General features: G+C 40.7%; 1 protein-coding gene across 9 annotated transcripts in view; it reads left to right on the forward strand.

Moving 5' to 3' along the window:
- Window positions 1–15,110, forward strand: part of shld2 (shieldin complex subunit 2) — a 98,574-nt gene that overhangs the window by 51,601 nt on the left and 31,863 nt on the right. For 8 of the 9 annotated variants that reach the window (XM_072583069.1, XM_072583067.1, XM_072583074.1 and 5 more), the window contains one exon: window positions 7,642–9,293. In XM_072583069.1, coding sequence (XP_072439170.1) covers window positions 7,700–9,293 — 1,594 coding nt within the window. In that variant the 5' untranslated portion in view covers window positions 7,642–7,699. Of the gene's footprint in view, window positions 1–5,515; window positions 5,635–7,641; window positions 9,294–15,110 lie in introns of those variants that run through there. The other variant, XM_072583073.1, reaches the window with a different exon arrangement.

The raw sequence follows: 15,110 nt of genomic DNA on the forward strand, positions 1-15,110 counted from the left end.
CAGGAATATTGAGAGGGACCAGAGTTTAAGATCATACTTTATGGGCCCCTCTGTCTCGAGATGCCAATGTTCCGGGCGACCGCTGACACTGTCCCATCATAACTATTTGCTTGGATCCTGCAGACTACGCCAATATTCTTATCCTGCGCCCTTTCCCCCCCCCCCCTCTAGTTGAAGCAAAACACTCAGAGACACAGTATAGTTTTACCTCCTCCATCTTTATTCCGGGCCCTGGAGGGAGAGAGAACGATCGCCCGTGTGCACAGAGACATGAGTTCTCAGTCTTCACTGGAGTAGCAGTTTCTTGATGAATTATATAGTCATTTTACAGGGAGGAGCATCTAGATAAGACAGCATACATATTAATTGGGTGACTGTTACAATCAGCAAGCATCAACAGTAATCAGCTTGTTAACCCATTACTCGTGCCCCAGCAAGTTATTAACTGCATATTCTTATCTGATCTGAGTCATGCTCAGCTGAACATCTTGTTTCACAAAACTCAGAACTTAACTCTTTCCCTACCTGCTTATACCCTGTGCACATTCTCACAGGGACAGCTAGCTAATTGGATTCAAAATTGGCTTAATAGGCACCAGAGGGTCATAGTTGAAGGTTGATTCTCAGACTGCAGGCAGATGATGAGTGGTGTGCCATTGGATTGATGCTGGGACTTTTTTTAAAATTTGTTTCTTATATAAATGATCTAGGTGTGAATATACAAGGCATAATTAGGAAGTTTACAGATGATACAAAATCAGGAGGTGAGGAAGGTTATCAAAAATTACAGAGGGATCTTGATCAGATGGGGAAGTGGGCTGAGGATTGGCAAATGCAGTTCAATACAGATAAGTGTGAGGTGTTGCATTTTGGAAAGTCAAACCAAGGTAAGACTTATACAGTAAATGGTAAGATCCTGAGGAGTGTTGTGGAACTGGGGGACTTAGGAGTACAAATACATAGTTCTTTGAAAGTGACGTCACAGGTAGATAGGGTGGTGAAGAAGTCAAGGCGTTGAGTTTAGGAGTCAGGACATTATGTTATGGTTGTATAAGTTGTCGGTGAGGTCACATTTGGAGTATTGTGTACAGTTTGGTCACTTTGTTCTAGGAAGGACATAATTGAACTGGAGAGAGTGCAGGGAAGATTTATGAGGATGTTGCCAGGATGCGTAGGCCTGAGTTATAGGGAGAGGTTGGCTACAATAGGAGTTTATTCCTTGGAACTTAGGAGAATGAGGGGTGACCTTATTGAGGAATAATATGTCATGAGGGGCATAGATAGGATGAAAGCATATAGTCTTTTTCCCAGAGATGAGAAATTGAAAACCAGAGAGCATAGGTTTAACGTGAGAGGGGAAAGATTTCAAAAGGATGTTAAAGGCATTTTCTTCACACAGACAGTGGTGCATATATGGAATGGGTTGCCAGAGAAATTGGTTGAGGCAGGTACATTTCTCAACATCCACAAACAAAGCAGTGTCAGGACACTATTCAAAAGAGCAGTGACACACTGCAACACACCAGAACTGTGCAAGGATGCGGAAGAACACTTATACAAAGTCTTTGCTAACAACAAATACCCCACCAGCTTTGTCTGATAATGCCTGTCCAACAGACAGCGCCAAGAAGGCACGTTATCTACCAACACACTTGGCTATCTTACCATGTGTGAAGAGCATATCATAATTAAGTACCAGGTTGTTAGGACCATTGGGTACTATGGTAGCACACCAACCAACAGCCACACTACATCAACTACTTACCTGGACAATGGACCCCATACCTACAACATGTAGGACCAACATGGTATACAAAATCTTTTGCAACTGCCACAAGCACTACATCGGACAAACAGGAAGAAAACTAGCCATCCGACTTCAAGAACACCGTTTGGCAATTAAACAACATGATCCACTCTCCCTTATCTCTGTACATACAGACCAAGGTGACCATCGATTTGACTATGACAATGTAACCATTCTAGGACATGCCAACCAGATACACACAAAAGAGTTCTTGGAAGCGAACACGTAGACCTCATGTACATACCGCTGCAGAGAAGACCCGGAAGTGACACTCACCCCAACAGACTGGACCACATAAAAACAAAGCAGGACAGAACAACAGTGCTTCACGGAAGTCGCACTGATGATGTTACCCAGCATGGTAACGAGACATCTGCACGATAACACAGCAGCTCAGCAAGTTAACCGACTACTGCACATACAATAGCAACATTTTAAAAACATTTGGATAGATATGTGAATGGGAAGAGTTCAGAGGGATATGGACCAAATGCAGGCAATTGGAACTAGCTGAGTGGGCGCCGTGGCAGCATGGGCCATTTTGGGCCGAAGGGCCTTTTTCCATTATGCATTACTCTATGACTCGTTATATTAGCATGAATAGATGACTGGCTAACTTAGTAAAAGATAGGAGATTAGGATAAAGGGGAAAGGAACCTGTAACTAGTGGAATAGTGCCATAGGGATCGGTGTTGGGGTCACAATTATATGCAACATATATTCATGACTTGGATGAGGAAAGTGATTGTACTGTCATCAAGTTTGCGAATGACACAAAAATAGGTGGGAAGGTAGATGGTAAGGATAACCCAAACAGTATTTCAAGGGGGAGAGAAAAGTTCAGTGAGTGGACAAAAACTTGGCACGTGAAATGGAATGAGAGAAACTATAAGACAATACACTTTGGCACGAAGAGGAGCTGAATATTATTTAAAAGAAGAGAGACTGCAAAAGCTGCAACCTAAAACAGTTATGCATGAATCACATAAAGCTAGCATCCAAGCTGTCTCGATAATAGGGAAGGCAAATGAAATATTTACCTTTTATTTCAAAGGGAATGCAGTATAAAAAGAAGCAAGTTTTTCTAAAACTAAACGAGGCATTAGTCAAACCATACTTACTGGTGTTGGAGGCAGTCCAGAGAAAGTTCACTATGTTGATCATCGATATGATGGGATTTTCTTACAAGGAGGTTTTGAGTGGTTTGGCTCTATATTCATTAGAGTTTATAAAAATGAAAGCAAAACATATAAGATTCTTAGGGGCTCAATTTTGGTAAGTGCAGAGAGGTTGATTTGCCGTGTGGGAGAGGCTAAGACTAGAGGTCATAATCCTAGAGTAAGGGATTGCCTATCTAAGACAGATGAGAAGAAATTTCTTCTCTCAAAGGGTAGTGAATTTTTTACCACAAGTAACTGTTGAGACTGAATCGTTAAGAATATGGTAAGTCTGAGGTCGATATATTTTTAATCATCCAAAGGAATCAAAGATTATGTAAAAAAGGAAGTAGAGTTGAGGATTAGTAGTTCAGCCATGATCTCATCGATGGGCTGAATAGCCTACTTCTGCTCCGACATTTAATGGCTAATATATCGCAAATGTCCAACCATCTTTATAAATACTAAGAAATTACATTTCATTAAAACAAGATCAAGCCTCTCTGACTTTCTGTGCCTACTTAAGATGCTACTTAAAACCAACATTTTTGACCAAGATTTTGATCCCTTTCCAAATATCTTCTATTTGGCTGAGTGTCAAATTTTGTTTGTAAAGTACTTAGGACATCTTACTACATTAAGTACACTGTATAAATTGTTGTTGAATGCCAAATTCATCAGCAGTGATCATCATGTGTTCACTTTAATATAAGATTGTTTGAAGAAGGACAACAGCAATGATTGGTTCTAGGAGACCAAGATTACCCTCTTCAACCCACTCCATGTCCTTCAAACATCCACAAGGCAGAGAAGAGATGAAAATCAATTATGTAGTCACACAGATCAAATATCCACATCTGGGAACGGATTAGTAAATTGTACGATTTAGGTTCAATGTTGCTAATACACTGAATGTTCAGAAAATTGAATCCTTTTCAGCCTGATTAAGTCATTTATTATGCAATGGACAGAAAAAAAGCTGAAGGGTGTGAGATGTAATTGCCTAGGCATTCAGGTAATTATTAATTGATGAATTGGCAAATCCTTCTCATGATGCTGCCAGTGGTCCATGGGGAAGAGATTTTCCAAGGAAATAGTTCATGAATCACTTGCTTTATACATCTATGCATACCAGAAGGACTGATGTGAGTGAGGTCACCTTGAAAGGATCTAGAGGTACAGTGAAAGATGTTGTCACCTTCACAGTCATGGCCAGGCTTCAGATGTTTAATTGCAGATACATTTACATGATTGCAGAATGGATATATTACACGTTTCCTAACTGCTCGTAGGTACCCCTATCAATATTCCTGGTTACCTCCTCAAATAAAAATCAAATTTGTCAAATATGACCTTTTGTCATCAAATACATGTTGACTTTCCTGATTAATCCATGTCTCAGATGAGTTGGACTGAAAGGTCTGTTTCCATGTTGTATAATTCAGTAATCTTCTCCAAGTGCAGATATATTCTGTCCCTGAGGTTCTTGCTAGCCACTGCTGGGGTTAAACTGACTAGCCTTACATTTCCTGGTCTATCCCTTCCTACCCTTTTTTAAAAAATGGGACAACATTAGCAGTCCTCTGGAACGTCACCTGTGGCAAGAGAGGATTTGAAAATTACTGCCAGAAACTTGATGTCTCCTCCAGTAACAGGAGATACCTTGCCTCCCTTAACAGCTTGAGATACATCTCATCTGAACTTGTGAATTTCTTCACTTTGAAGACTACTAAACCCACTAGCACCTTCTCCCTCTATGTTAATTTTTTCGAATATTTCTTCCTAAACTTGAACAGAAGCTTGCATGTGATTGCATTTCAATTAAACAGATTATTGCAGGTTGTTCAGGAGTGAAGTCAGAAATCATTTGTTCAAGGAAAGGATAGTGGGGCGGAACTAACTTTAAAAAAGACTGGGATTCTGGGACTGTTAGAATTTTCAAGAATAACATTGACAAATTTTCTTACACTATGAGTACTATCAAGAAAAATGGAGGAAAAGCAGGTAAATAGAGCTGAACACATTGAATAGAATGGCAGAACAAGCTGGAAGAACCATATGATTTCCTCCTGTTCCTCGTTTGAAAACTTTTGGTATCTGTGCTCCTGCAAACATCTCATCAGAAAAGCCACCTGAAATTGAACGTTTTATTCCTTACTTTTTGTCTATTTTGTCAACTAATAAAAGCAAATCCGTTCCTTTAGGTAGTAGTAATTGCATTCACACACAAACATTAGACATGAACCATTAATTCTACTCTGCAGATTTTTAAGAAGCATGAATCAGCAGAAAGAAACACTAAAGTAAGGTGAGGAAAATCAAGCTGTCTCCAGGGATAGCCAGGCTGCATTGAATCAGTACAATAGACAAGTAAGGAGCTCCCAACACATGACCAATACACTTGGGCCTTTATGCTTAAGGTTTGTTCTTGTTCTCTAGATCATAGAACCAGTTATAGTCTAGAGCTTGTTTTATTTCACATTGAATATAGTTTTGATACTGTATATTTTTAATAATTGTCATGTTTTGAAATTAATTATCACTTTCCCTTGCCAAATATTTCTTCTTCCCATCCTGAGCTAAAGTCATCGACTTCTCACTTGGAATTCATAGGTGGCAATCAGGAAAATAATTACATTGTTTTAAGGATTATTCTGAGAAGATAAATTGGTAAGTAATTTTAAAGCCAGCCTATGACTTAAAGTACTAGGAGATAGTAAGGACTGCAGATGCTGGAAGTAAGAGTTGATTGATGTGAAGCTGGAAGAGGAAGGAGTCCCTCCTCCACAAGTCTTATCCCGTGTCTATTCCTACCCCTCCTCCTCGCCTCCCTAACTTGTCAGTCTTCCTAGTCATCTATCCACCCTAGGTATTACTATTCTCACATCATGTCCACAAACACAAATATTTCTGCGGGTCTTGGACATAACTGAACTATTTATTAGATAGCCTTACTTTATCCGTGAAAAGCTGATGAAAGATATCTATTTAAACAAAACCTTATACATGAATTCTGCGATAGATTCAGAGCAGGTTCATCAATTTTTTTGTGGGGAAGTCCAAATTCAATTCCTTCTCGGTGCTGTTTTTCTACAATATGTTGCTATAATTGTTGCATCACACGAAAGCCAATAACATGAGCAATGCTATGTCCATCACCCCCATAAGCACAATACACCAACTTGTTCCATGAAAAACCTCTAATTTATATTAATGAAAAAGAATGAAATTATTGATTACTCTTGAGTTTATGTAGGCATCTTGGGGAAGGCTGATTGGAAGAAATACAGTCTCAAGCTTATTCTTGGTTTTCTTGAAAAATAGACTTGCAGTGGGCGTACAGGAGGATAGACCAACATGGTCATTTAAAGGCACATCATTTTGATGCCTTTCATCTGAAAACCTCAAGTATAAAAGCACAATCAATGTTATCTCCACAGTTTCTAAACAAGGTTATTCCATGGCATGTAGGTAAACCTGGAGTCTTATCTTGGGAATTACAAAGTAAACGATACAGGAGGTTCTCTTTATACTAATGTAAACAGGGTTATCACAAGCTTATGGAAAGTTTCTTGTCAATTGTTTTTCTCTATGCTGCATAGGAACTTGATGCCCTCTGGTGTGATAGCAGTCTGTTGATATTGATTCAATATTCCATCCTAAAATTTTTCACAATGGAATGGGAGGAACCTGGGAGCATTGGGGAGGGTACAGAGAGGATTGGGGGCTTAGGACTTGTAATCTTGTAGGAAAGAAAGTTGTGATGAAACTCGATGAAGGTCTTTGGAATTGTAAGATTTCTGGATGAAGTGGACAGGGAGAAACTATCCCCACTCGTGAGAACATTGCGAATGGGGGGCCACCGGTAAGAGAAGCAAAACAAAAGAAGCTTGCAGAATAATTGTTTGGGGTTAGGTATGCACTGACTGGGAGTAAGGAAGAGGCGGGTTCAATCAAAGCATTTATTGCCTTGTGAAACGGAAGGATGTACAGGGCATTGAAGAGAAGATGGGAGGCTGGTGCTCAGTAAACTGTTCATTCAGAGAGCCAGTGCCATCTTGATGGACTGAATGGTCTCCTGCACAGTTGCCATTCTATAATTTTACAACATATTGCACTCAATACACACGAGTTCCCTGAAGAAGTCATCTATTTCATCCTACTCCCCTTGCTGTTCCATAACCTATTAAATCTGAATGTAATTGTGTTGTGTTTGCTGGGCTGATAACCTGCATTTGCATGTCTACAATGTGCTTGCCTGAAGTTTTAGTGTCATTCTGCATTTATTCTGATGCTCAGTTGCATAAAACAGCTTCAATTTCCAGTGCATAAAAAAATACATTATTTCAGCCAGGAAAAAAATCAGTTGTGAACTTTGGACTCCTGTTCAAAGATTTTGATCTGTATGATATGTGTGATATTCAAGGAAAGCTGCGAGTTGCCAGTTTCTTTCCTCATCTACATGCTTAGGAACAATAATACTAACTCCTCCTCACCTCTCTATGAGATAGGTAATATAGTCTCAGGCTAAACACTGTGTCACTAAGGATGTCCAAGTAGCCAAACTGAAACAACTTCCTTCTGGACCCAATAGGAAGCATCATGCTAGGATGGTTAAACTTATGTAGTTTTTGGCTGTGTGACTGCTCTCTCAATGACTTGTTGTTTCCATGCCAGGTTAAACCGGTGAAAGCAATGAGATTCCGCAGGTGAGGACACCACCTATCATTCTAACATGAACAGTGAAAAGAAAGTTCACATTTTCCTTGGAGCTCCAGCCAATTTGACTCAGCAGGGAACATCAGCAAAAGAAGCAGTAGCTGATGGCAGCTCCACGAAGTGGCTTCAGTGCCAGTTCTTGTATGATAACGGATCCCTCAAAGCTATTCCTCGGAAGTGCAGCAGCAAGGAATCGCAGAAACACTTTGATTGCCAAAAAGCAACATTACAGCTGGAAAATCAATCTGGACAGACTTCTACTTCAAAAAGTGAAGAAGGAATTATAGTTTTCAGTCAAGAATGCACTTTTAAGAATCTTGATGCTTCCTTGTTAGAACAGAGAACCAGCAAATATGTTCCATGTTATAAAGATTTCAATGCCAGAAAAATATCAAAACAGCACAGGAAAGAATTGAGCAATAGTAAATTGTTGAATTCAGAAGAGGGTCTGAAAATTACTGAAGAACGTGATTGTGGTTTTATCAGTCCTGACTGCTCAGGCAAAAATGTCAAGACATCTTTGAAACCTGACAATAGGAGCAGACAGAGTGGGAAAAATGGGGCTGACAGTCAGGACCCACCTGGTAGAATAACAGAGCAGAATGCACCTTTGGAAGAAGATTGTCCAAAGTTTCTCTGTGACTCTTTGATGGAATATCTTCAGTACACCTTTCCAGCTGAAGGGCAGGATTCTTGTTTCAGATGCATATCTGTAAAAGAAAATTTATCAACTGATGCCGAGTTCCTCAGTGTGTTAACTGCCAGTCAAACTGCTATTCTTTCACAGGCGTTTTCAGAGAGTCAGTTTAACGCACAGGATTTGTATGAAAATGTAAAAGGTAAACTGAAAACAAAAACTAGTGTCAATGAACTGTCCTGTCGGTCACTTACATCTACTCATAATTTTATTAGACAATTTGGACAAAGTGCCAGTGAGACAATGTATAAGCCAGTTAACAGTTCTGAAAATACCCCAGAACTTTTCAACTTATTTAGTGACCAGCAACTGTCCATCAATGAGTCTGTAAATGGAAGGACATTAAAAGGCTCAGTACAGTCTTTAATTCCCTCCACTAATTGGTCAAATGATGATGTTGAGATTAATATTGAACCATACAGTGGAGGTCTTCTGTGTACTCAGGTTTCAGACAATGCTGACTGGTCTTTAAAAAGATCAATGGAGGTTGCTAAGGAGCCTGAGGAGGTAAAGACGGTGACACAAACATCAAGATCTCCAGTTTGTTTAGATAGCGATCCACCATCAACTAAGAAAATAAAGACAATGGGTTCTGAGAAAATATCTGACCTTGGGCAGTATCTGAAGGTATGGAGAGATCAATGGCTAACACCTCATATTGGCTTTATTGAAACAGAACGGCTTAAGAACTGCACTGAAAGAAATAGGAAGTACAATGTTTTGGTCACTGTACAGTTCCGGTGTCTCCTGAAGGAAATACAGATCAAATCAGGAACATTCGCTGGCTGTAGAGTCCCCATAACAACTATTTTGGTTACAGACCAATCAGGAGTCGTCAAAAAAATTACACTGTGGCGAGCTGCTGCTTTCTGGACACTTAGTGTCTTCCCTGGAGATGTCTTACTCATAACAGGTAAAAGAACTTATATTCCTTTCAGAAATTTAGGGGAGACATCTTTACAGCCAAGGAATTGCAATTTTTTTTCATGTGAGGGAAGTTACATTCCCAGAAATTGATACTGGGTCAGAATCTCAATATCATTATGTTCTCGAACACAAACAGAAATTGCTGAAAAATCTCAGCAGGCCTGGCAGCATCTGTGGAGAGAAATTAGACTTCACGTTCCAGGTCCAATGACCCTTCTTCAGAACAGTTCTTCAGTTTTGATTTCTCTTCACAGATGCTGCCAGACCTGCTGAGCTTTTCCAGCATTTTCTGTTTTTGCTTCAGATTTCCAGCAGCTACAGTTCTTTCAGTTTTTTTCTTTATTCTGCCCTCTGCTGGGCTTCTATGAGATGGAATTGAAGGCAAGTGGGGAACTGTCTTGAAATGATTTTGAATCAAAATTGAGATTGGAAAATTTATTCAAGTCATTTAAGATTGTAATGAGCAGGGTGACTGATGTATTAAGAGTTCCTAAAGGCATTCAATAAGATGCAACACTGCATTAGATGAGAACTGATGGTGTTAAAGATAACATATTGGCATGGTTAGAATTGTCTAATTAACAGAACACAGAATAAATGGATTGTTTTCCTGTTGGTAAACTAACAAGGTGCCACGTGGATCAGCGTTGAAGCCTCACATATTTACTATTGTTAAATTTTGCAGAGGGGCCTCTTGTGAAGCTGGAGGAGTGTCCCTACCCCTGGCCCAGGAAGCCCCAGTTCAATTCCCACTTGCTCCAGAGGTATGTAATTACATCTGAGCAGGTTGGTTCAAAAAACTGGTTAAATATTTTTAAAAACTTAAATTTGGCAGAATATCAGAGAAAGTTCCTATTTTCCTCACTGCTAGCCTGTTCCCTGCATCTTCCCTACCTCCTTGTAAATATTAAAATTCAGATCTTTCATGCATGGATTGCTTGGTAAATAAAATCATGCCCCTACGCTTCACAATGTTCAAATCAGAACATCCCCTGAAGTTTCAAATCCCACTCAAGGACTTCAGCACAAACTCTTGTTAGACATTACAGTGTCAGAGAGTCATAGAGATGTACAACATGGAAATAGACCCTTCAGTCCAACTCATCCATTCCAACCAGACATTCTAACCTAATCTTCATCAATCCACTTAGTCACTTCCTCAAAAAACTCAATCAGTTAGTGAGATACAATTTCCCACACACAAACCTATGTTGATTATCCCTAATCTGTCCTTACTTTCCAAATGCATGTAAATCCTGTCCCTTAGAATTCCCTCAAACACCTTGCCCACCACTGATGTTAGCCTCACTGGTCTGTAGTTCCTTGGCTTTTCCTTACTACTTTTCTTAAACAATGGCACCAGGTTAAGCAACCTCCAGTCTTCTGGCATCTCACCTGTGGCTATCAATCTTACAAGTAATGATGGCATGTTATACAATCAGAGATGCAACCTTTTCCAATAAAGTATAATTCTGTCTATGCACCACCCACCCACTCCCACTGGAAAATCCCATCTGGTTCATAGATGTCCTTTGGGGAAAGGAATCTGCCATCCTCACCAGGTCTGGCAACATGTAACAATGTGGTTGAATCTCGACTGCCCTCTACCAAGCCACTCAGTTATATCAATCACAACAAAATCTCAATAAGAAATGAAACCACCTCGCATCAACCTAAGTAACTGAAAAGACAACATCAAAAACAGCCTTGTCAGTGCCATGAGGTCTTTCTGACTAACATCTGGGGCTAGTCCCACATTTGGGAGAGCTGTTTTACAGAATAATCCAGCAGCACTGTGTCAGAGACATACTCACAGAATCATATCTCACAGACAATGTACCAAACACCATCGTCATTATCTATGGATACGCTGTGTCCCCATAGGTGTGACAGCACAGTGGTATACACCGGTAGGGAGTTGCCGTCAAGTCTTCAACATTGACTGCTGGTTATCATGTACAACCCTCCCTCCACTGAGGAATCCGTAGTCATCCACATTAAACAACACTTGGAGGAAGCATTGAGGGTGGCAAGGGCACAAAATGCCCACTGTCCAGAGTGACTTGGTAGCAACACCGCTTCACAACTACCCTCTGTCCTCTGTGACCAAACAAATTTTGTATACTGCTTACCAACTCGCTGTGAATCCCTTGTGACATAATCTTATGGACCAGATTGCCATGAGCACCTTGTCAAATACTTTAGTAAAATCCATAAGCAACATCCACTGCCCTACCCTTATCAATTATTTTTGTCACTTCCTCAAAAAAACTCAAATTTGAGAGACAAGACCTCATCCACTCAAAATCACGCTGACTATCCATAGTAAGTCTATTCTTTCAGAAATGTGAGTAAATCCTGTTGCTAAGAATCTTCTCCAGTAATTTCTCTACCACTGATGAAAAATTCACTGGTTTATAATTTCCTGGATTATCCCTATTGCTCTTCTTAAACAAAGGAACAACATTGACTATTCTTTAATCTTCTAAGACCTCTCCTATGGTGAAGAGGACACAAAAAGGTCTCTGTCAAGGCCCAGCAAACTACTCCCTTGCTTTCCTCAGTATCCTGGGATAGATCCCATCAGGTCCCAGGGACTTACCTACCTTAACTCTTCTCAAAACACTCAACACCACCTCCTTCTTCTTAATATTGACATACCTAAAATTTCAATATATCCCTCCCTAAAGTTGATCGTATTCTTCTCCTTGGTGAATACTGCACCTCATTAAGCACCTCAACCCACTTTCTCTGTGAAATAACTGCGCCAAGTCATCTTTTATTTATATGTGCATAGTACATGGGCTCTGACCAGCCAACTCAAAGTCAGTCCCTAGACTGAGGAGATCTTCTGAATCTCCTGTTTATATCTGTCAGCCAGGGCTCCTTGATTGGGGTTGTTAACCTGGGCCAATCATTAGATTAGATTAGATTACTTACAGTGTGGAAACAGGCCCTTCGGCCCAACAAGTCCACACCGCCCCGCCGAAGCGTAACCCACCCATACCCCTACATCTATCCCTTACCTAACACTATGGGCAATTTAGCATGGTCAATTCACCTGACCTGCACATCTTTGGACTGTGGGAGGAAACCGGAGCACCCAGAGGAAACCCACGCAGACACGGGGAGGACGTGCAAACTCCACACAGTCAGTCGCCTGAGGCGGGAATTGAACCCAGGTCTCCGGCGCTGTGAGGCAGCAGTGCTAACCACTGTGCCACCGTGCAGCCCACTATGATCTCATAATCAATGAGATCTACCTGGCTCTGGTTCCAAGCACCACTCTCTGGCTTCATGCAAAATTTCCTCCTGTGTCCTTGAGTGGACCTACCCTTTCCCTAGCTACCCTCTTACTCCTATTGAATGCCTTAGGATTCTCCTTAATCGTACTTGCCAATGACATTTCACGGCCCCTTTTAGCCTTCCTAATTCCTAGTTTAAGTTCTTTTCCGCTTTCTTTATATTTCTAAAGAGATTGATTTCATTTTCCTAAACCTTACTATGCTTTTTATTCCTTTTTGACTAAACTTTCAATATCTCTTGACATCCAGGGTTCCCAAATCTTGCCAACCCTATCTTTCATCCTCGTAGGAACATGCTGGTTCTGAACTCTGATCAACTTGCCTTTAAAAAAAACTCCCACATGATAGATGTGGATTTATCCTCAAACACCCATCCCTAATCTAATTTCTCCACTTCTTGCCTTCAAATTTCTTGTGCTCTCTTTCCAGTTTAATAACATCCTTCTTATAGCAAGGTGACCAAACGTGAACACAATACTCCAAGTGCAGCCTCACCAATGTCCTGTACAACTGCAACATAACTTCCCAACTTCTATCCTCAATGCCCTGACTGATGAAGGCCATTGTGCCAAAAGCCTTCTCCCCTGCCCTGTCTACCTGTGACTCTACTTTCAGAGAACCGTGCACCTGAACTCCAAGGTCTCTCTGTTCCATTACGCTCCTCAAGGCCCTGCTATTTACCATGAAATTCCTACCTTGACTTGACTTTCCAAAATGCAAGACCTCACGCTTATCTATATTAAACTCCATTTGCCATTTCTCAGCCCACTTCCCCAGCTATCAAGGTCCTATTGCAATTTCTGATAACCATCCTCACTGTCCATGATGCCCCCTATTTTAGTGTAATCTGCAACTTTACTGATCATGCCTTGTATATTCTCATCCAAATCATTGATATAGATAACAAACAGCAATAGGCCCAGCACCGACCCCTGAGGCACTCCATTAGTCACAGGCTCCTGTCCAACAAGCATCCTTCCACTATTACCCTCTGCTTCCTACCATCAAGCTAATTGTGTATCCAGTTTGTCAGCTCCCCCCGGATTCCATGCAATCTAACCTTCCAGAGCAGCCTACCACATGGAACTTTATCAAAGGCCTTACTGAAATCCATATAGACTACGTTACCACCCTGCCCTTATTAACTTTCCTGGTCACTCCGTGAAAGAACTGTAACAAATGTGTGAGGCATGATCTCCCACGCACAAAGCCATGCTGACTATTCCTAATCAAACCAGATCTTTCCAAATGCATATATATATTATCTCTCGGAATCTTCTCAAGTAACTTACCCATCACAGATGTTAGGCACACTAGTCTATAGTTTCCAGGTTTTTCTTTGCAACCCTTCCTGAATAAGGGCACAACATTCGCTATTCTCTAGTCTTGCGGTTCCTCACTCTTAGCTAACGATGACACAAAAATATCAGCTAAGGCCCCTTTCATTTCTTCTCTATCCTTTTGCAGTGTTCTTGGATATATCTGGTTAGGACCAGGAGATTTTCCACCTTCATGCATTTTAATATGTCCAACACCACCTAAGAAGAGCCAGGAGGGGACATGAGAAGACCTTGGCGGATAGGATCAAGGAAAACCCTAAGGCTTTCTAAAGCTATATCAGGAATAAAAGAATGACTAGAATAAGCTTACAGCCAATCAAGCATAGTAGTGGGAAGTTGTGTGTGGAATGAGAGGGATAGGTGAAGCGCTAAATGAATACTTTTCATCAGTATTCACACTGGAAAAAGACAATGTTGTTGAGGAGAATACTGACATATAGGCTACTAGACTAGACGGGATTGAGATTCACAAGGAGGAGGTGTTAGCAATTCTGGAAAGTGTAAAAATAGCTAAGTCCCCTGGGCCAGATGGGATTTATACTAGGACTATCTGGGAAGCCAGGAAGAAGATTGCCGAGCCTTATGCTTTGATCTTTATGTTGTCATTGTCTACAGAGTTAAAAGTCACACAACACCAGGTTATAGTCCAATAGGTTTACTTGGAAGCACTAGTTTTCGGAGCACTACTCCTTCATCTGGTGATTGTGGAGAATAAGATTGTAAGACAGAATTTATTTGCTATACGTTCTGTGTCTTACAATCACCTGATGAAGGAGTTACAATCACCTGATGAAGGAGCAGCGTTCTGAAAGCTAGTGCTTCCAAATAAACCTGTTGGACTATAACCTGACGTTGTGTTTTTTAACTTTGTACACCCCAGTCCAACACCGGCGTCTCCAAATCATTGTCTACACGAATAGTATTAGAAAACTGGACAATAGTAAATGTTGTTCCCTTGTTCAAGAAGGGGAATAGAGCCAACCCTGGAAATTATCGACCTGTGAGTCTTACTTCGGTTGTGGGTATACTGTTGGAAAGGGTTATAAGAGATAAGATTTATAATCATCTCGAGAGGAATAAGTGATTAGGGATAGTCAACACGATTTTATGAAGGATAGGTTGTGCCTCACAAAACTTACTGAGTCCTTTGAGAAGGTG

Source organism: Chiloscyllium punctatum, chromosome 13, assembly GCF_047496795.1.
Source record: "Chiloscyllium punctatum isolate Juve2018m chromosome 13, sChiPun1.3, whole genome shotgun sequence".
In the NCBI taxonomy this organism is placed as follows: Eukaryota; Metazoa; Chordata; class Chondrichthyes; order Orectolobiformes; family Hemiscylliidae; genus Chiloscyllium; species Chiloscyllium punctatum.